Genomic DNA, 24055 nt, shown 5'->3' on the forward strand with positions numbered 1-24055 from the left:
TGACAGTCACCACATGGTAAGGGTTAAGAATCAGAACAAAAACACGGATGCCCCACTCGCACTATCATTTTCCATCTTTAATGGACCTTGAAATTGGGTAAAAAATCTACATCTGGCATTAAAACTAGAAAGGTCATACCATATAGGGAACATGTGTACTAAGTTTCAAGTTGTTTGGTCTTCAACTTCATCAAAAACTACCTTGACCGAAAACTTTAACCTGAAACTCCCACTTTCATTTTCTATGTTCAGTGGAGCGTGAAATTGGGGCCAAAAGTCTAATTTGGCTTTAAAATTAGAAAGATCATATCATAAGCAACAAGTGTACTAAGTTTCAAGTTGATTGGACTTCAGCTTCATCAAAAACTACCTTGACCAAAAACTTTAACCTGAAACTCCCACTTTCATTTTCTATGTTCAGTGGAGCGTGAAATTGGGGCCAAAAGTCTAATTTGGCTTTAAAATTAGAAAGATCATATCATAAGCAACAAGTCTACTTAGTTTGAAGTTGATAGGACTTCAGCTTCATCAAAAACTACCTTGACCAAAAACTTTAACCTGAAGACTGGCGAACGGACACATGAACGGACTGACAGACGAATGGACGTACGAACGAACAGAGGCACAGACCAGAAAACATAATGCTCCTCTACTATCGTAGGTGGGGCATAAGTGAGAAAAAAAATCAACATGATTGATGATTAAACTTAATGTATCCTCAAAAATGTGAAACTGTACATAACAAAACTTTTTTCTTCCACTCCTAAATGAGATACTGTGCTTAGTGAAGTATAAAGATTAAAATTAATGATTATGGAAAATTTGAAGAAATTACAAACCGGTGTTCATACAAATAACTGTTAGGATACAAACATTTAGCTTCATACAGAAATATTAAAAGCTGTCATAGGTCACAAAGTTCAAGGTTATTACCTGAACTCTCAACTGACTACATTCCTCCCCTTCACAAAGACCTTGCTTCATATAGTGGTCACTGACTTCATCAAGTTTACTGCTAAAATCTGCCGAAACTGTAAGATAAAAAAATCAGTAAGTGGACTTTGGTCAAACAAAGTTGTTTCAGAGGCATAGACGGCCTATATAAACATGATAAAGCCAGGTTTGGCATACAATTTTGGGATTCTGACAGCTCAAGGGCTATATAGACAGTCAAGGTCGTTAAAAATTTCCATCATAAAGTGGGATTTTTATGCTCTTCAACTTTGTATTGATTTTGACTTCTGACTATTTGGACTCTAGAGCATCACTAATGAAACTTGTTGTCCAAATGTGTGTTGCCTTGATTATTTTGTTTACTTTATGCAAACAAATAACAAAAAATATGTATACTGTGTAAAAAACAAGAGGTCGAGGATGAAAAACATTTTATGTTAAACTGTTCATGCTGTTACAAACTTAGACATAAATTTCTACCTATGGCCGCATTAGACAATTTTAGTGACAACAGCAAAAAACTTGTTCATTTACTGAAACACTATCAAATTCCAATTGCAAAATTTATAAATTCAGTGTTCATTCATAGAAAAAACAACTTTGCATCTAATTCTGTATTTTTGTTTTGTAAACATCTAAGTTTTTCGAATATGATATAATATTGCTAAAGTGACATATAGGTCTGATAGGCCGGGTGTAAATATCAAATTGCTATGTATATAATTGTATAAATGTATGTTATGATACACATGTCACTATAATAATTTCTTACTTACTTACATTTAAAATAGAAAGATCTATATGATGAATGCTTTTGTGTTTGGAATATCTATGCAAATAACAGGATTATGCAAATAACAGAATTATGCAAATAACAGGATTATACAAATAACAGGAATATGCAAATAACAGGAGTATGCAAATAACAGGTAAACTATGAAGTATATTCCACTGAATAAAATAACATTTGGTTGAGGCATACTGAAGTTAGAGAATTATGTACAGATGGACAAAGGTAAAACTTAATGCCCCTTCCGCTACGGCGAGGGCATAAAAAACATTTAGAACCTAACAACTAATACGTACAGACAGGCTCCTCTGAATTAGGGTATGGTTGATTTGGTCCTTTCTGTGAACATTGGGTATCTGAAACTGGTGAAAATAAACAATGATAATTACAAACTCTGTAAAAAATAAATATAATCAACTAACAATCAATCATACATCTAAATCCAAAGGTTTTTAATTTAAGGTCAAATAACAGTAAGTGGGCTATTTGCGGCTTATTTCTTCGTCACTAGGTCTCATGTGGAAAGTTGTCTCATTAGCAATCATACCACATCTTCTTATTATTGTAAGTCACAGATTTTGGTAAAATTTTGCACACAACTGTAGCTCATAAAACTGTAACTTAAAGTTGAAGAAAACTAGATGTGTCAAAGCGACACGAATGACCCTGTCTCAAAAAGTTGAAAAATCTGCAATTTCTATAACACATGTGAACACAAACATGATGGTTGTCTCACATATCATAAATCAGCTCAAAATCTGGAGGTGTATAGAAAAAAATGTGTATAACTGTGATTTTGAACAATTTTTCAAAGCATTTAGAAACAAGAGGCTGTCACAACGACAGCAAACCGGATTTATTAACATTTAGTTGTGTCCTGGCAATATCACAAGAACCATTACTGATGAATGGTGAAAGTGAAAATCGTCAATATCAAATTTGACCTCCATTTTGTCATCAGTATCAACATCTTAAAATTTGAAAAGCTTAGATTGAATGGTTCATGAGTAAATGCAACAACGTGAATGGAAACGCCATTTCACAATCTTTCAAGAACCATAACTCCTGAACGGTAAAAGTCAAAATCGTCATTATTGAACTTGACCTCTAATTTGCCATCAGTAACAACATATAAAAATTTCAAAAGCTTTGGTTGAATGGTTCATGAGAAAATGCACGGACACGACTGGAAACACCATTTTTCAATCTTTCAAGAACCATAACTCCTGAACGGTAAAAGTCAAAATCGTCATTATTGAACTTGACCTCTATTTTGTCATCAGTAACAACATATTAAAATTTGGGAAGCTTTGGTAAAACAGTTCATGCGTAAATGCACGAACACGACTGGAAACACCATTTTTCAATCTTTCAAGAACCATAACTCCTGAACGGTAAAAGTCAAAATCGTCATTATTAAACTTGACCTCCATTTTGTCATCAGTAACAACATATTAAAATTTGGGAAGCTTAGTTAGAACAGTTCATGCGTAAATGCACGGACACGACTGGAAACTCCATTTTTCAATCTTTCAAGAACCATAACTCCTGAACGGTAAAAGTCAAAATTGCCATTATTGGACTTGATCTCCATTTTGTCATCAGTAACAACATATTAAAATTTGGGAAGCTTTGGTAAAACAGTTCATGCGTAAATGCACGAACACGACTGGAAACACCATTTTTCAATCTTTCAAGAACCATAACTCCTGAACGGTAAAAGTCAAAATCGTCATTATTAAACTTGACCTCCATTTTGTCATCAGTAACAACATATTAAAATTTGGGAAGCTTAGTTAGAACAGTTCATGCGTAAATGCACGGACACGACTGGAAACTCCATTTTTCAATCTTTCAAGAACCATAACTCCTGAACGGTAAAAGTCAAAATCGCCATTATTGGACTTGATCTCCATTTTGTCATCAGTAACAACATATTAAAATTTGGAAAGCTTAGGTAGAACAGTTCATGCGTAAATGCAGGGACACGACTGGAAACTCCATTATTCAATCTTTCAAGAACCATAACTCCTGAACGGTAAAAGTCAAAATCGCCATTATTGAACTTGACCTTCATTTAGTTGTCAGTAACAACATATTAAAATTTTAAAAGCTTTGGTTGAACGGTTCATGAGTTAATGCACGGACAACATTTGATTCCCGCCCGACCGCCCGCCCGACCGCCCGCCCGCCGTACATCCCCAAATCAATAACCGACATTTTTGTCACAAAAATCCGGTTAAAAAAGTGTTTAACTGTGATTTTCAACAATTTATCAGTCCAAAGCCTGTAATTTCGGTAAAAATTAGCGGAGCTGAACGAAACTTAAACCTGATCTGTAACTCATAATGGTTAACTTACATACCAAAAATCAGCCCAATATCTGAAGGCGTTAAGAAAAAAACTCTGTATAACTGATTTTCAACAATTTATCAAAGTCCAAAGCCTGTAATTTCGGTAAAAATTACCAGAGCAGAACGAAACTTATACTTGATCTGTAACTCATCATTGTTAAATCACATATCAAAAATCAACCCAAAGTCTGAAGGCGTTTAGAAAAAAAACTCTGTATAACTGCCATTTTCAACAATTTATGAAAGTCCAAAGCCCGTAATTTCGGCAAAAATTAGCGGAGCAGAACCAAACTTAAACTTGATCTGTAACTTATCATGGTAAACTCACATACCAAAAATCAACTCAATATCTGAAGGCGTTAAGAAAAAAACTCTGTATAACTGATTTTCAACAATTTATCAAAGTCCAAAGCCTGTAATTTCGGTAAAAATTACCAGAGCAGAACGAAACTTATACTTGATCTGTAACTCATCATTGTTAAATCACATATCAAAAATCAGCCCAAAGTCTGAAGGCGTTTAGAAAAAAAACTCTGTATAACTGCCATTTTCAACAATTTATGAAAGTCCAAAGCCCGTAATTTCGGCAAAAATTAGCGGAGCCGAACAAAACTTAAACTTGATCTGTAACTTATCATGGTTAACTCACATACCAAAAATCAGCTCAATATCTGAAGGCGTTTAGAAAAAAACTCTGTATAACTGATTTTCAACAATTTATCAAAGTCCAAAGCCTGTAATTTCGGTAAAAATTACCAGAGCAGAACGAAACTTATACTTGATCTGTAACTCATCATTGTTAAATCACATATCAAAAATCAGCCCAAAGTCTGAAGGCGTTTAGAAAAAAAACTCTGTATAACTGCCATTTTCAACAATTTATGAAAGTCCAAAGCCCGTAATTTCGGCAAAAATTAGCGGAGCCGAACAAAACTTAAACTTGATCTGTAACTTATCATGGTTAACTCACATACCAAAAATCAGCTCAATATCTGAAGGCGTTTAGAAAAAAACTCTGTATAATGGTTTGTTGCGGAATGACGGAATTACAGAATTTCGGACAAGCGTAAAACTATATGGCACTGACAACTTCGTTGCGGGGCCATAAAAAATGCATTCCTTTTGTATCAATTGAAATATTCAGAAATTTATATATCAGTATAAGTTTTTGTACATACGAACCTGAAGGTTGGTCAATTGTTATGTCTCCTGTACAACTATCTAGTTTGATTGGTGTAACTGTACAAGTTTGTGTACAATGGCCGTTACAATCAGACTTGCTACGGCTCCGTGTTTCAATAACACATTTTTCTTCACCATTCTCCTGAAAAAAATCAATAGCCTTCTTTAAATTTTTAAATAGAGATGGATGTATTATCTTTTGATAGACCAGCATACAATATGATTGCTTAAATTGTTAAGGTATCAGCTTCACACATTAGCCTGCATGACACATTATTATGGAAAACCTTCACCAGGTATGCCAAAAGTTTGGTACTTGGAAAGCAAGATCAGGTTTCAAATTCTACAGTTCCAAATGAAAAAAATCCAAGGGGTAAAGCTATTTGCAACTAGGAACATCCATTACATCTGGAAAGCTAAATACATGATATACATTATAAGCTTATCCCACAATAAGCAAGCACTCTATACTTCTAGATAAAATTCAATCAACAAATAATATTAATCAGAAAGAAATATTTCTATGTTGTTTTTTTAATTTCACAGAAAAAATTATTTAAGTAATAAGCTACTGAAAATGTCAACTTTAGATTTTCTGCAGATTAAATCAGCATAGGTATTGTGGCCTTACACTGCTTACATCTATGTCATTTGTTCTCTGGTAATTAGTTGTCTCATTGGCAATCCTATCATATCTGTTCTATTTTTAGATTAGTGTCAACAATACAAACTATATGGTATGGACTTTACTCATTGTTGAAGGCTGTATGGTGACCTATAGTTGTTAATTTCTGTGTTATTTGGTCTCTTGTGGAGAGTTGTCTCATTGGCAATCATACCACATCTTCTTTTGTGTATATACCATAAGGTCCTTGTGATAAGGAATATTTTTTTTTTAAATGTAAAGATCAGCAAATCTATGTTTTAACGCCAAAATATAAACAAAAGTTATGAAAAAGCCATTTTTCTCCCACTATAGTACTTTTCAATAAGTAATGTCCCCTTCCATTTCAGATGCAGACAATGACTTATTGGAAAGTATATAAATGCTTAGATATTTGGTGTGTAATTTTTACCTGAACCTTTTCAGGTCTTGTGTGAACCTGAAAAGCAAGCACATGAACTGTGAACCCTGTCAAGAGTTAGGAACAGGCAAAATATTCTATTATGGACTTACGTCTTTAATGAAATTTTTGTCAGTTTTCTTGAGAATTTCATGTGAAATGATCCTTTAAGAAAATAATATTTCTAGCACTTATTAACAAGAGTGCACACGCTGAAATGTCTCGCCTTTTTTACTAATCATTGATATATTATGTTGATAGTCTTAAATATAAAGTTTTCTTACAACTGTCACATAAATTTAACCAAGAAAACTAAACATTGACCAATGAACCATGAAATGAGGTCAAGGTCAAATGAACCATGCCAAGCAGGCATGTACAGCTAAAAATTCTTCCATACAACAAATATAGTTGACCTACTGCTTTCAGTTTAAGAAAAACAGACCAAAACACAAAAACTTAACACTGAGCAATGAACCGTGAAAATGAGGTCAAGGTCAAATAAAACCTGCGCGACGGACAAAAAGATCATTAAATATTTCCATACACCAAATATAGTTGACCTTTTGCAATTAGTATTTGAAAAAAAGACCAGAACTCAAAAACTTAAACTTTGACCACTGAACCATGGAAATAAGGTCAAGGTCAGATGACACCTGCCAGCTAGACATGTACACCTTTCAATCATTTCATACATCAAATACAATAGACCTATTGTATACAGTATGAGAAAACAGACCAAAACACAAAAACTTAACTATAACCACTGAACCATGAAAATGAGGTCAAGGTCAGATGACACCTGCCAGTTGGACATGTACACATTACGCCTAATATACTAGACCTATTGCTTATAGTATCTGAGATATGGACTTGACCACCAAAACTTAACCTTGTTCACTGATCCATGAAATGAGGTCAAGGTCAAGTGAAAACTGTCTGACAGGCATGAGGACCTTGCACGGTACGCATATACCAAATATAGTTATCCTATTACTTATAATAAGAGAGAATTTAACTTTACAAAAAATCTTAACTTCTTTTTCAAGTAGTCACTGAACCATGAAAATGAGGTCAAGGACATTGGACATAAGACTGACGAAAACTTTGTAACATGAGGCATCCATATACAAAGTAAGAAGCATCCAGGTCTTCCACCTTCTTAAATATAAGGCTTTTAAGAAGTTAGCTAACGCCGCCGCCGCCGCCTGATCACTATCCCTTTGTCGAGCTTGTTGCAGGCTCGCCAAAAATCATTTTCACATACAATTTTGATGTCATATTCTAATGATGATATTCATCAACTATTTTCTAGTCAACTTTAAATCTCATATAGAACCCAAATAATAATTTGATAACATTTTGTGAAAATTTAGTAGGAAATTCTAAAATAATTCAAATTACTTTCATTTGAAATTCAAATCAAATGTAGCAAGTTATATGCCTGTATTTGGAGAGCTAATCTGTCCCCCTGATATCAATAACTAGTGTGAATTCCATTCAACACAACAATATTGAAATATCTATAGTTAAATGGGTTGACCGAGCTATCCATTTACACAACATCTAAAAATGCCATTGACAATTTGTATAAAGACTTACACTATTAGTTTTAACTTACTACTTACTACTGCTCAATCTCAAAGTAAGATTGTACAAGCTGGCTCTATTGAAAAATACTGACTCCCAAAAGGCAGCTATCTTAATTTGATGAAGTCAAAATTAACTGTTTCACGATAAAATATGACCACATAATATAAATCTACTTGTATAATAATTTAACTTAATTTCCTAGCTAATAACACCAACCCAAATGTCAATTTTTATCTCCAGTGTTGTTTTTTAAATATTTCAACTGTAACAACAATCAAGTGCAGCCCGTTTTATTTGAAATTTGAACATGTATGGCTTTGTTTCCAAAGTGAGAAAAGTAAGTCATCAGAATTGTTTATATAAGTTTTGTTTGCACTTCTTATTTTATCTTTTAAAATCATGAATTTTCTGTTTGATTTGAACTTGACCAATGAAAGTACAATGACCTCAATTTGTTGTCGATTTGGTTTTCGGTCTGGTTATGTTGCCATCTCTTTGGTTTATACCCTACATCTTTATTTTTCGATTTCATTATAGCTAATTTCCTACAGCATGTAGAGCAAGACTTAAGTTAGCATGCTTGCTTTGTTTTTATATTGTACAATCATTTGGATAACACCCAATTAAATTCAAATATTATATATACAGGTTAAACCATGCCTATATAAATTGTTTAAAGATGTCAATCTTATTTACAAAGCTTGTATTAACAACAATACAAACAAAGCAAGCAAGCCAACTAAAGTTTTACTTTACATGCATTAGGAAATTAGCTGTAAAAAAATATATTAGTTTACAAACAGGAAATATGTTCAATCTTACTCTGAGGATTAGTTGTAAAAATCAAATCAATGAGCTGTTCTAGGATCAAATTGTCAATGGTATATTTAAACACTGTGTAAATGAAGCGACTTCTTGAGTACAGAAAAAGCAGATCCTCAAACTGATGCAAATTACTATAACAAACTTACAGTCTCAACACCTGTAATCATCTAAGAAGAAAAACCCATCCTTTATTTTATAGTTATATAATAATATCAATTATATTCCAAACAGTACTTGAAATACTTAACAAATTTTTTTTTAAACTCGAGTTAATATTATGCAGCTACTCTTCACATATAGTTCAGAAGTCAGTTTTACAATTAAACAATAGTAAGTCATGAACAATTCAGTATACCATACTAACTTACAAACAATCTAAGTCCTGAGTTTTTTAGTGAAACCGACTCCTGTCTGTTTTATATAATGAGTTGGTGAAAAATACCAGCATTGAAAAGAAAATTCTTCCCAAATGGTATTCTTAATACATAACAATGAATAAACCCGAACATTGTGTGTGTTATATATGTGTACTCTAATACTGTGGAGTCATCTATTTTCGCGGGTACCAATTTTCATGGAGTGAGCTAAACTTGCATTTTCATGGATATTTGATTTCATGGTTTTTCAAAAGTCTGCATAAACTCTTATACGCAATTTGTAATTCTTTGGACATTTGAATTCATGATTTTGGGGTTTCCATGAAATCCACGAAAAATTGCTATCCAACGAATACCAATGCATTCACAGTAGTATGTATATTTTAGTTCATGTGTTTTCAGCTTACAAATAGATATTTATTTGTTAAAGGTCCTCCCCTATAAACTAAGAAGCATTCAGTGAATATAAGCAGGTTTCAATGCTTTTTCTTTTAAGTAACTTTAGTCTTAATTTCAGAGATATTTTTGTAGTAATTTAGACTCAATTGTTTTGTAATTTTGGTTTTAACCTTTTTGTTATATTTTTTCAGTCTTGATGTGAGAATTGGTGAATTGTTTCTTTTTTTTTAATATTGATGATACTTTGATTTTACAGTCCTCCTACAATTGTGGTTTTGTCCATGTTTAAATTGTACTCAATTCAACAAGAACTTAAAATCTCGCAAGTCATTCCTAGAGATTAAGATTACTATAAATTCAGAAATGCAAATTATAAAATAAAAATCTAGGAAAGGACAAAAAAAGCGAGATTCAGACTTCTGAAAAATGTGCATATAGATGCATATATCAAGTTCTTATTATTGTGAATTTACAGTATTAAGTGTTAGAAAAATTGACAAAAATATTTAAAGTAAAATGATGGTCATTTAAGTCTGATTTAAGTCTTATTAAGGATGTACTTAAGTGAGGTTTAGGATTTTTTGTCAAACGTTCTGACTCCTTGGTTTTTTTTCTCATGATACAGGATAAAATACTTTGCCCCAAAAACACACATTTTTCTTTAGTCTGAGTCTGACTTTTCCCGCCATTTAAAAAATATCAAATATTTGAAAAAGGAGATCCATAACCTATCAATATTTTAAGCTTATTTTGTTTGTTAACTACTGTAAAACAACTTATTTTACACTTTCTAGTCTATTTCGCAGCTATTTAATTTCGCGATTTTCTCATTTCTGGATATAGTTTAATAAGGAAAGATCTAAGTTTTACATATTCGCAACGATTTATATTCACGTTATTTTTCTACTCGTGAAAATCACAAAAATAAATCGCTCACAAAAATAAGTTGGTTTACAGTAATTACATAATGCTCTTATGACTTATAGTACCAATTTTATATCTTTTTAATTTCACCTAAAGTACATCCTTAAGAATGATGGAATCATACTGTGTTTGTGAAAAAGAACAGAACCAAAGTTACAACAGTTACACATAAGACCAACAATTTGAGCTCCCAGCCACTTACATTTTTACAGATAACTCGACTTTCTGTGTCCTGGCCTTTGTTTTGAGCCCTCTGTGGACAGTTTGGTAGGTTGGGTTGTGACATCTCAGCAGGGGCAGCACTCTGAGCCGAATGGTGATATTTGAGGTAACATTTGATAGCTCTGAGAGCATTGAAGGCCTCCTGGTGCTCAGGCTCTATATCTATGGTCTTCTCATAATGTTTGACAGCACCTGTGTAGTTCTTTGTTACCCATAATAAATTTCCATACAAAAAGTGAGAGTCAGGCTGAAATACAAAAGAATTGATTAATTGATGTAGCATGAATAAAATTTTGATTATATCCCCTCATGTAAACTTGATCTTAAAGAATGATCAAAATCGTGGACCAGAAAAATGCCAAATTAAAACTTTTTTCCCAGGTTTGAGTTTTCTCTTTTCTCATTTTTTTCATGACTGAAAATTGTGACATCCACTTCATATTGAAATTAGAATCTACTTATCCTCTTATTGCCAATCTATTTATTTTCATGGCTACCAATTTTCATTGATTGAATAAAACTTGCAGTTCTGTGGATTTCAAATGTTCAAGGCAATATAAATTTTTCACTACTCTTAAAATGCAAAGATTGGCAAAACCAAGATATTAAATATCCACAAAATGGAAAAATTTATACCCAGGAAAATTTAATTCTGAGTATAGCACTGTAAATATTTTGTAGCATATTGTATTATTACCTCGAGATCATTAATTGCCAGAGCATCCTTCATGATTTTGACACCATCTTCAAACTTTCCCCACATGTATAGAATGTTGGCCAGGTTAACGAGAGGGACATCTTTGTACTGTGGCTGTACAAAATACAACGATCTTCTAAAACACTCTATCCCGTGATAATTGTTACCTATAACACGCCAATACAATCCAGCGACATTGTAAAGGATCCATTCTGGTCCTATTTTCTGTTGAAGAAATCAAGGTACATTGCAAAAATTTCTATTTAATTAATCCTTGATCATATTATATTCTTTATTTCAGTTTTTAAAATTATCTCCATGATTAAACCCCCCCCCCCCTTATCTTTTTTAATTGATTTTCCATAAAACATCTATTGATACTTATATGTAACTTTGTTATGTATTTGAGAAGTTTAACTGCCAGTTGACAGGATAAATTTTTGGCCTTCTTTTACTTTAAGGGTCCCTATACTTTAGAGTTAGGGTACAGTCATGGTTATTGTTAGGTTAGGGGATGTTCTAGGTTAGGGTTAGGTTTTAGGTTTAGAGCTTGTGTTAGGTTTAGGTATGGGTTAGGTTTGGGGTTAAGGATAGTTTAGTATAGCTCTATATGAGTTGGGACCCCTAAAGTAAAAGAAGGCCAAATTTGTAATCTAATGACATTTTAATAACTTTAAATTTCGACCAATGAGACTAAGTTCTGGAATATTACTGTCATTGATAATTCTTAATTGTTCCAATTCTTTATAGATATTTGAAAAAGCAGTCCAAAGGCTAGGATTTTCTCAACTCCAGGTATATATTTTTATTTAATAATTTGCAAATAAACATTGCAAAACATAAAATGTTACAAATAATCCTTAGATTTTTTTTACAAGTCATGTAAAACTGAATGAGTGTCATAAGTGGCGCAGGCATTGTTTTCTTTGACCAGGATTTACCCAATGCTCTTTTTCGAGAAGGAGTGATTCAAAATTTACTTTTCAAAAGCAGTGTTTTGGGGACAATTGCTAGTCTTTCTGACTTTTTGACTTTTTACTAAGGTCCACCCACAGCTGGGCTGTACCATTAAATCAATAAAACTATTATTCCCTCCCTCCCCCCTTCATTGAAATGGATTAGCTTGGCTATTTCACAATGAAATTGACAACATCTTTTTACACAATCACTATATTTTCTGTTAAATTTACCTCTTTCAATGCAGTCAGTAATCTTTGACCAACTTCCTCTGCTGTTAAAATTCTGTCAGGAACATGATTAATTAACCTCTGAAAAAATTAAAAGAAGATCTGTGATTAAACATATTTATAATATGACCTTTTTATGAAATACGTGTAAAAGAAAAGATTATTTTAACTTTTTTTGCAGAGAAAAGCATGTTAAGCATGACCATGAACTTATACAGTAAAAAGTAATGATGTAGCTCACATTGTGAAATAGAGCATGGTCATTCTGTAAAACCCTTAGTGCTATATTTTGACCTCAATATTGGCATTTTTATTTAACTGCATTTTATTAGTATATTCAATTGCTTTAATTTTTTAGCAAGGAAATCATATTTGTAATTTTCATCACTGCAAGAATGCAAAATCAATATCTCTGCTATGTGAGCTCAGCTTACTCATTGTAAAAGAAATTTAATGAAATAAATTGATGTGGAGCAAAAACTTCACCATTATAAAGACACTGAGTTTACCCCACTGGTATTCGGTGGGGTTCAGTTGTTTGGCTTTTTGTTTTTATCTTTTGCCATGGTGTTGACTGATTCTATTAGACTAAGGATTTATGATTGCCCCCTTGGTATTTTTTCTCTTTTTATAACAGATAATGCAAAGGTACAACTATTTCAAATCCATTTAATTTTTACACATATTGTCTTATACATACCTAATTTACAAGTAACTTTTGCTAAAAAAACTGCAAAACTTAACAAAATAACTTCCTACCTTTTTTTGAAACTTGTCAAATAATTTGAGTGGCATTTTAACTCTTTGTTCTCTGCTGACAGCTGGTATGTGATCATAAGTGGTGACTGATCCCTCAGGAATCTCCAATAAAGGCACACATACAGGTGGATACCATGGCAAGGGGTGCTCCTCTCCTGGAGGAATATTTTGTGCCTCAGATAAAAGTGCATTCACCCTAAAAAATAAAGTATTAGTTACATTTAAGATTTTTCAGATTTTTAATTATGCTTGTATCTACACACAAGCTTTAAGCATTCATACAATTTTTGTTCTTTGTCATTAGAGAACTTGGTGTTGATTGCACATCTTTGCTATATATACTAAGGCAAAGTGGTATGCTTGCCAAAGAGACAACTATCCACCAAAATTCATATGAAATAGATGTATGCAAATCTGTTTTATTCACTACTTCTTCATGGGATACTAATTTACATGCACTAAGTGGGTTAAGTTAAATCTCAAATTTAGTGTTTTACTGAATAAAATTTGTTCATAGGCTTGAATGCAAATTATTATTCTATCCACGAAAAATATCACTTTTCCTCTATCCCAAACAATTGGTAACAAAAAAATTAGACCAAAAGACAGAATTTCTTTTCACAACAACAAAAAACTGTTACAAGTAAATCAGTGATCAAACTCTTTTCTTCATACATACTCAAATCCTTTATTTTCTGGTGATAAATATACAGTGCTAAGATTTCTTGGATCTGGTACTTTCTGTACATATGTATCACATTCTTCTCTGGACGGCCATTCATTTTCAGCATCAGGATCACCAAACTGGAACTAATATCAAGGATTTTTTTTTATTAATCAACAAATTTTGTTGTGCTTACTATTCTTTTTCTGTTGTTTGTTCCTTTTTACCATTTTAACAGCTTCATGAGTTTAGCAAAATAATTAGTTTTTTTTTGTAAGTTCTTTTTCCTTCTAGAAAACATTAGAATTCTAGAAAACATTAGAAATAATAACATAAAAAAAGGTCAATGGGTCTGATACACATCCAAATAAAATATTATGGTGGTCCATGCAAGTGTACACAAGTAACTAGGACATCATCAGTGCCCTATGGTTCAAAACTTGTTAATTGATGTCAAATGTGTATTTTTAGGTATCTGCATATTTTACGGAATTTAAGGGTCAATTTCTACCCTTTCTGAACCCAATCCTGTGATGACTCCGAAGTGCATAACTCTCATCAGGAATGTTCAAATCCCAAATTTTACCAGTATTTCTGATGTTTTAAACCACAAATTATGTGTTGTAAGATTTTCTTTTAACGCAAGATACAATATCATCTTTTGTACCATGTATGAATTTATGAACAGAAAATTTACCATAAAAAGTATAATTTAAATCCATTCTGTTCTGAAGCACCTGCTACTGTTACAGGGTTGTCTCCCCTCAGGGCAACTCCAAATTCAGATGTCAGTGCTACAACCTTTACTAAATTTTTGTTTACAATTCTTTTATACAAATCATACCTTTGGTTTCTCAATCATTTTCTCCTTGGTGTAAAATGGTTCCCTGATGGGTTTAGAATAGTCTACTTTCTTTTTCTCTGAGGCAGGTAAATCTGCTGTCTAAAAATAAAGTAATTTACAATTTTTAAGTGAGAAAACATACATGAAAAGAACTCTTTAAAGGAGGCTGATTATTCACACCGGTTTGGCGAATCTTTAAAAAATACTGAAATACTGCATAATCCAAAAGTGTTGCTATGTTTTAATTTTTGCAATAAAAGGATTCAGAAAAATGCAAATTTGATACATTTTTTGAACCATTTTTCATGCAGAATTTCCTATAATGTTAAAATCAATCATTCACTTTTGTTCTTTGTTCAAACTTTTTGATATACTATGTTTTTTCATAAACAACCCCATCGTTGTAGGACAATGTCAGAACACATATCTTTCCCTATTTTTTCTGTAAATGTGTGAAATGCAAATTAACTATTAGTAATCAGTAATATCAATTACATATCAACACATTTCAGAAAAATATCAGCTTAGTAAGACAAAGTAATAGAATTTTATACTTGTACAAGATGCCATATATAAAATTAGTTATATGTATGCTTTTTTTAAACTTTAGAAATATATATTTATATATAATAAGAAAAGAAGATTTTTCAAGTCAAAGAGGAGCAAATATAACATAAACAGAAACAGGGAATGTGTCAAGGAGACAGCAACCCAACCAAAAAGCAAGAAATCAGTCCACCAATGGGTTCAATACAGTGAGAAAATACCACAGCTGGAGGTGGGCTTCAATTAAAGTCATATGAAACCTCAAATCAAAAAAATAATGCATTTGTTTTTTTATAACTCAATGGATAGTTTTCATTATAAAACTTATGTACATATACTTTTTTCTGAAGAAAATTCTTTAATTTTTTCATATTTGGAAAAAGTTTACTTTATTTTTATTGCTTCCTGGAAGCAATTCTTGAGACATATTTTCCGTATGCAAAGTGACCTCAGTGTGACCCATCTCGTAAAAATCCGGTGATCACAATACGCATGGATGTCCTTAAAATAAACTATTATCTGAATTTACATGTTAAACATGTGCTCAATTTCCGTGCTTTGTTGTTGATTTTTTGTCGATTGTTGACAAACAGGTGACAATCGTAAAACTTCGGCTTCAAAACACGAACTTTAATTACCTGCCATATTTTCACAACAACACTGACCGATTGAAAAAAAAAAATGACGATTATACGAAATTTACACGAAAAAAATTATTAATTCGTGCACAGAAGACTAAGTTTATGATGTCTGTATGCATTGGTTCAAGAATTGGAAGAACATTATTTTTCACCGGTCACTCGTTTCTTATGACTTTAATATAAATGTATACTAGTTCTGAGAAAATGGACGTCATGTACATTTCATAATCACAGAAAGAATTTAAGATATATACATTGTTTTTTTTAAATTGATTATATTATAATAAATTTATGATGAATGCTTGACATATATTAAGATTTAGTTGTCTTGCTACTAGAGAATTTAATGTTTTCATCCAGAATATGGCTCTTATGTGATGACCATCCGAGCATAAATCTGATATTACACAAGAAAATAATATATTAGAGTTCTTCAAGCATGGAATATAGGTCATATTTACCCAAATGTCTAAAAGAGGAGCTGAAAAGTGATACTAGAAAAAGAGTAAAAAATGTTTTGTACAAAATATTTTAATTACAACACTGAGTTAATGGCTACCAACCTTTAAAAGTCACTAAAGATGAAAGAGTAGGTTACAGTGATCCAACACAATATGCACAAATTAGAATGCAGTGGTTAAATCTTTACATAGTTCATTTATAAGGTAACTTTTGACATTTTATTTTTGCTTATTATACTCAGCAACTCACAAACATTGTGTGTAGCTTTACCATAAAAATTTCACTAGTTTTTAGGGAAATTCAACATTTCAACATATGGCATTGGAATATGAATTAATAATATGAACTGGTAGCATCACAAGGCAGGGATTGATTGAAAATGCAATTTTTATGCATGATGAAAACTGATCTAGAAAGGTGATATGACCTCTCATGAGAGGCGACTACTGTATACAATTTAGCAAGACACAATGCTTATCCACCCAGCAACATTCTTAGGCAAGGCTTTTTAAAACATACCTGATTTTTTTCTTCCTTTTTGGAATCGTCAAAGAAAGGGGCAAAGTCTAATTCTACTGTGGAGGTATCTTTCTTCCCCCATGTACACATAAGAACCTGTTTACCATCTCTATCAACCATTCGACAGTATTCTCCTGAAAAATGTAGTTAAAATTTAAAATCAGATGCCATAAAAAAAGATAAGCAACAGGACAGGTGCCAATATGGAGCTGAATCTGCTTACTTATTAGGAGCATCAGGTTTTTGATGGGGTTCATGTTGCTCCATCAATGATTTTTTTTATGTTGTGTTTTGTTTACTGTTGTTCGTCTTTCATTTGTTTTTCATCTTGGCATGGTCAGTTTGTTTTTACCTGTGGGTTTGAATATATCACCTTGATATCTTTATCCTCTCCATACGTCCCTTTTTATTTTTTTTCTGAATTTATTCTTAAAGATCCTTAATAAGATCAGTCATTTTAAAGACTACGTATATTAAAATCATGTTGATACCTTAAAAGTTTTATGTGAATGCAAACTTAGGTTGCATAGGGTGTTTTTTTTTTTTTTATTGTGAATCTATTTTAATTACAAATGCATTATATCAGGAAGGGGAATATTTGAGAACATTAAAATTCTTTCATATTTTGTACCTAAACCTAGCCAGGTTATCTGAACCTAGTGTTCATTGTTGTTGCCTCTGATTTCACATATATATTTTTAGCAGGGTCAGATGTTTTTTGAGTTTGGTATATAATCCAATCTGGGTATTCAGTAATTCTTTGTATGCATTGTTCAACATCAATACATCTGTTTTTTCCCCATATTTTTTTATTTTTGCACAACTACATATACAAAAGCATAGCAAATATCAATTTACAGTATGTTTGTACATAAATTAAAATTCCATGATTTTAACTTATACCTATCTCCACAGCTGACTCCCTCAGTTTCATGTTCTCATAAGAGATATGTTGGTCTAACTTAACATCATTGGTAACTTGTTCAGATATTAGTTTCTCAGTCTGACTCTGGAATATATCATGTTTTCTCTGATATTCTTTCAAATCATTCAAAGTTTGCTGTAAAGATCTGTAATAAAATAAAATTTGTTAATAACATTTTTCATGCAAGCCATACACTGTCTAGTTCCTTACATTATTCATGCAAGTGGAAAATGGAAGAGAGAAGCGAGTCAATTATTAGCTGGTGAAATCTGCATAAATATTGATGTATGTGTGTGTGTGAGTTGAAGTTCTAGTGCATACAACCATCTATTACTTAATATATATAGCAATCAATGAATAAAAGATCCTATAGTGCAACCCCTGCTGAGCCTTATAATCTTCCCTTAGTTTTACTGTTGTATATTTTTTAAGGTGTTTGGCAATGCCAATAGATTAAACTCAATGGCCTTTAAAATTCCACCTAGTTTTAATTATTGATCCTCTTAAGCTTCCTCTAGTTTCTCCTGTGACAAACCTCTGAAGTTTTTGCTAGTAACCCATGCATTCAACCTCTGAAATTTTCAAGTTTCCCCTGAGTTGAGCCTCTTATCTTCCACTAAGTTTACCTGTGTTGAGCCTCTAAAGCTTCCTCTAATTTGGCATGACACAAAACAGCATGTTTTCTTTTAGCTGCAGCATCAAAATCTGGTTGTATCCTCAAGGTGTTCTCAAAACATATAATGGATTTATTGTATTCTGCTAAAACCTAAAACCAAAAAGATGCAAGACTATATGGTAGAACTATGTTAGTGAACTAAAACGTAAAATCACAAAAATGCTGAACTCTGAGGAAAATTCAAAACTGAACGTCCCTAATCAAATGTCAAAATATAAAGCTCAAACACACCAGACGAATGGATAACAACTGTCATATTCCTGGCTTGATACAGGCATTTTCTTTCAAAGAAAATGGTGGATTAAACTTGGTTGTATAGATAGCTAATCCTCTCACTTATATGACAGTCATATAAAACATATCTTTGCCTTCATTTCTAGAATTTATAAAAAAAAAAAAGACGATATTCCATTAATCATGGGACATAACTCAACATCTGTGAAAGTGACCTTACCACCTAAATCAGAAATGTTTTGTGGTATAAGTTTCAAAACATTTGATTGTGGCAAAGTAAATTAGAGTCTAAGTTTGAAATTGATATGGTCGTAATTATCATTATGTATTTAATAGTTTTCGAACATTTGATCAAGACATACTAAATTTAGAGAACAGAAACCAATTTCAAAACCAATGTTCAGTTGTACATACAAGGGTAGACCTTAATAACCCCTCCATAACAAGGGGGGAGCATGAGAACAAATGTTTCTTACGTCACTTCTAATATTCATTCAATATTACCAACTTACAGCATATATATTTCCCAGTGTAAAATGATTGACATTAAGTTCTTTTGAGACGTCCAGGGCAGCATGTACAACAACAGCGGCCTCATTGGAATATCTGGCTCGATGCAGAATATTGGCCAAACTTATCAATGCAACATCTTTCTGATGCCTGGAAAAAAGTGATAAGGAATAAAATGTAATTCTATTGAACAAAATATGCAAGAATAAAATATACCTACTTGTATAAATAGTTTCATTTTATTTTTATCAAAGACTTATTCATCCCAACTTGAACTTGTATGATCAAGTTAATTTGTAGTATGTAAGTAAATATTCTACCAAGTCAACAATTTTTTTTTAAAATAACTGCTTTCAATCTTTAGACATGTCATTATTAAAAGAGCAGGTGATATTTGTGTTTTGACATATTTTTAGACTAAGAATACACTGCTGTTGACCCGGACTGCCGAAAACATGAGGTTTATTTATATCCTGATAATCATAATTGGATAAAAGGATAATTCATAATAAAAAATTTCTTGGTTTGATTGGTGTTTTTTAAGGAAAATTGGGTTTCCAGTTCCTTGAAATGGACAGCTACAAGATTTTCCTTTTCAAAAGGTGACTTAACTCAAATCAAAATTACAGCTTCTAGATTTCATACAAGGAGCTGTAATTTTTTTTCAACAATTGTGATTGTTGATTTGTTAAGGATCTCGGAAAAGAGGATCCCCTGTCTGATATTGATTTGATTAGAAGAACAAACCTTGGTGAAAAATGTAGAGCTCTCCTGACACATTCTATAGCATGATAGGGATCTCCTTTAATTCTCCAGTAAAACGCTGCCATATTGTATAGTATCCAAGAAGTACGATTCTGAAATTGAAAATATGATAACTGTTTATCCAAGATGTCCTATTCTGAAATTGAAAATATAATAATTGTTTATCCAAGATGTACGATTCTGAAATTGAAAATATGATAATTGTTTATCCAAGATGTACGATTCTGAAATTGAAAATATGATAACTGTTTATCCAAGATGTCCTATTCTGAAATTGAAAATATAATAATTGTTTATCCAAGATGTACGATTCTGAAATTGAAAATATGATAATTGTTTATCCAAGATGTCCTATTCTGAAATTGAAAATATGATAATTGTTTATCCAAGATGTCCTATTCTGAAATTGAAAATATAATAATTGTTTATCCAAGATGTACGATTCTGAAATTGAAAATATGATAACTGTTTATCCAAGATGTCCTATTCTGAAATTGAAAATATAATAATTGTTTATCCAAGATGTACGATTCTGAAATTGAAAATATGATAATTGTTTATCCAAGATGTCCTATTCTGAAATTGAAAATATGATAATTGTTTATCCAAGATGTCCTATTCTGAAATTGAAAATATAATAATTGTTTATCCAAGATGTACGATTCTGAAATTGAAAATATGATAATTGTTTATCCAAGATGTCCTATTCTGAAATTGAAAATATGATAATTGTTTATCCAAGATGTCCTATTCTGAAATTGAAAATATAATAATTGTTTATCCAAGATGTCCTATTCTGAAATTGAAAATATGATAATTGTTTATCCAAGATGTACGATTCTGAAATTGAAAATATGATAATTGTTTATCCAAGATGTACGATTCTGAAATTGAAAATATGATAATTGTTTATCCAAGATGTACGATTCTGAAATTGAAAATATGATAATTGTTTATCCAAGATGTCCTATTCTGAAATTGAAAATATGATAATGGTTGAACCAAGATGCCCTCATTTATTGGTTGATCCATGGGGAGTATAAATTTCAATGACTGACAGGAAAGAAATATAAAATTTTGACAAGCTATTTGAAAAAGGAAAAATAAAACATTAAATCAACTTACTAAAAAGAGAAAACAATGATGACAATAACTACTGATTAAATACTAGATATTGCTTTTGACAAATTAGAAATTTTTTTTTAGTGATGGATGTAAAAACTACTTTTTTTTGCCCCAGTTATTCATAAGCATGAGCTCTGTTGATTAAAAATTGTATTTTAAAACTAATGTTATGTGATCTTGTCCCAACCTTTTGCAAAGCCTCATATATTCTGTGACCATATTCATCAACACTGTCTTGGTATGTAATAGCATTTTTCAGTCCAAGTTCAGGAGTGCCTTGCAATGTCTCCCTATCTTTCATACCCTACAAATGTACAAAATATACACATAAAAATAAATATCATGTACGAAAAGTGTAATATATTTTATTCTATACTTTTTGAGATCTTCTGTGTCTCCCTTCTCAAATCTAAGGCCAAAAAAAATAATATATGTGTTTCCTATTGCATCTTTGAAAAAAATAGGGTAGGTAGGTGGGGATTTATTTTTTTATTTTACCATTTTATTATACACTGAGTCTATGGAAGGGACATTATGACTTTAACACTGCTTATTGAAAACTGCGGAAAAACACTTTAAGGAAGGGTATTTTTTAGCTTTAAAATTAGGGAGGGTAGGGTAATAGGAAACACAAACTTTTTTTATTTGGCCTAAAACTTGTTGTCACTGATAAAAGGTGTAATGCAATAATTAAGACAATTACTTCCTTAACTGCTTGTTACGGTGCACACCTTTACTTTTCTCAATTTCCATTTGAGGAAAATAAAAAAAAATCTTTAAAGCAGCAAGAATTTGAAATCATCCTTTCATTTCTAAGGGAGAATGCATTTATTCACACAACAACATGAGCAATCCCATCAGGAACTGTTTAAAAAAGTAAAACCTTATTTTGAAAACAAAATATATCTTAACAATATATCAGCAAAATTTGACTGGGTATATTCAAAATATGTAGAAAAATTGACATGTTCATCAATCATTTATAAAATGAATAATGACAATTATGCAATTTTAAAAGTACATTGTAACAAGTTTCCAATATATATGGAAATACAAAATAACATTTCTGTTTCAAACTGAAATCTGATATAAATTATTATGTTTTAAAGTATTTAAAATCAAACCGAAATTCTACATGTTCTATGTTCATGAAAAATATACCAACCAAGGGAATAATATAACACAGGAATTCTATATTGCAAATATCCTGATAGTGCTCACACATAATAAAATTCACTATTTTGAAAATGAGTGAAACAAACAGATCCATAAAATTTCTGATGCAAAAAAAAAGAAGATGAAAATGTAATCATAAATCGAATTGGGATGCATACATACAGTTACTACATTAGAAAATGTCTGTACCAAGTCAGGAATATGACAGTTGTTATCCATTCGTTTGATGTGTTTGGACTTTTGATTTTGCCTTTTGATTTTGGACTTTCCTTTTTGAATTTTCCTCGGAGTTCAGTATTTTTGTGTTTTTACTTCTACATGTTCTATGCTAATTCTGTTATATTTCAAAATTCACAAATCAAGATTGAAAGCTTAAGGGGAAGAGTAGATAACTGTTAATGTTACTGCACTCACAATGAAACTTTCCACGAAATTTTATGTTTACGATCGGTGTTACTCTAAGAATAAAGTTAAAGTTAATCTGCACTGATTTTCAAACTTATATGTATCTGAGATTTTACTGATACAAAAATCTAAGATATAAATTGAACATCCTATATGTTGACCTCTAGATGTCTTTTGTGTCTGTTGATTATTGTCTAAAGGAGGGAAATCCCCCTTCTACTCATTTTCAAATTACAAAATCATTTTACAGTATAAACTTTGTATTATGTTACCTCAAGGTGTTCAAAGGCATGAAAACTGTATTCCAGTTCTGAGAACAGCCTACAATCTGGTTGGTGTAAATTATCTCTCGGTGTTATACTCAAATCTATATGTTCTTCTGGTCTGAAAAAGAATAAAGAATAAATTGAAAGTTTGAGGGTAAGAAGTAAATGGGAAATGTATCCATGGGACACAGATGATGACCCCTCTTGCATTTAACGTTATATTGGGACTTAGCTCAATAACGGAAAAAACAATGCTACTCAAAATAAAACTTGATTGGAGTTTTGTGATCATAAAATGTGTATAAGTTTTATAAAATTGGAATGTAGAGCTAAAAACACATTGTAGGATTAGGATAATAGGCATTGCATGTCAGCTTGGTCTCCAATAGTATTAACAAATTGTTCCCTTTAGGTTTTGAGATAGCACCATGGCATTAAAGCCAAGTGAAAGTTCAACGATATATCTGTATATGTTGAACAGTTTGATTTGTGTCCTGTAATCATGGTTTTTATTTATATTTGTATGATCTTGCACAGTTTAAGATTTTTAAGACTGAACAAAAGCTAATTGCTTTCAGTTTAAATATATATTCAGAAATAAATGTATGCTAATATAATCAACGTCTATAAACATAAAAAAAAATGACATGTAGTTGAGAACAAGATGTGACCAAAAACAATCATAAGAGAGACATTTATAATAGGATTGGTATGATTATTCAAGTAACATGTTGTATTTCATGTAATGTGGATTCATTAATATTCCTTGGCTACCACTTTTCATAGATTATCGAATGGGTGTAAATGAACCACAAATTATAATGTTTAACAAAGTACAATTTTTCTATAAGCTTGTGTGCAGATTTTGGCAAAACTAAAAAACTAAATACATGTATCCATGAAATCATATTTCCTCTCAACACATGTCAAAAATAAATGATTCTATGTGCTTTCACAGAATAACAACTTC

The 24055-nt window shown here is 31.6% G+C and overlaps 1 protein-coding gene across 1 annotated transcript in view; it reads right to left on the reverse strand.

Moving 5' to 3' along the window:
• Positions 1 to 24055, reverse strand: part of LOC143083860 (tetratricopeptide repeat protein 17-like) — a 49006-nt gene that overhangs the window by 19683 nt on the left and 5268 nt on the right. The window contains exons 4-21 of the mRNA XM_076260239.1: positions 23092 to 23203; positions 21426 to 21542; positions 20096 to 20205; positions 19351 to 19498; positions 18555 to 18694; positions 17907 to 18073; positions 17004 to 17137; positions 16484 to 16516; positions 14836 to 14934; positions 14007 to 14137; positions 13328 to 13523; positions 12572 to 12649; positions 11382 to 11606; positions 10665 to 10931; positions 8909 to 8929; positions 5281 to 5422; positions 2041 to 2106; positions 934 to 1031 (exon numbers count right to left, since the gene is read on the reverse strand). Coding sequence (XP_076116354.1) covers positions 934 to 1031; positions 2041 to 2106; positions 5281 to 5422; positions 8909 to 8929; positions 10665 to 10931; positions 11382 to 11606; positions 12572 to 12649; positions 13328 to 13523; positions 14007 to 14137; positions 14836 to 14934; positions 16484 to 16516; positions 17004 to 17137; positions 17907 to 18073; positions 18555 to 18694; positions 19351 to 19498; positions 20096 to 20205; positions 21426 to 21542; positions 23092 to 23203 — 2284 coding nt within the window. The remainder of the gene's footprint in view (positions 1 to 933; positions 1032 to 2040; positions 2107 to 5280; positions 5423 to 8908; positions 8930 to 10664; positions 10932 to 11381; positions 11607 to 12571; positions 12650 to 13327; positions 13524 to 14006; positions 14138 to 14835; positions 14935 to 16483; positions 16517 to 17003; positions 17138 to 17906; positions 18074 to 18554; positions 18695 to 19350; positions 19499 to 20095; positions 20206 to 21425; positions 21543 to 23091; positions 23204 to 24055) is intronic.

This window comes from Mytilus galloprovincialis, chromosome 7 (assembly GCF_965363235.1).
Source record: "Mytilus galloprovincialis chromosome 7, xbMytGall1.hap1.1, whole genome shotgun sequence".
Taxonomy (NCBI): Eukaryota; Metazoa; Mollusca; class Bivalvia; order Mytilida; family Mytilidae; genus Mytilus; species Mytilus galloprovincialis.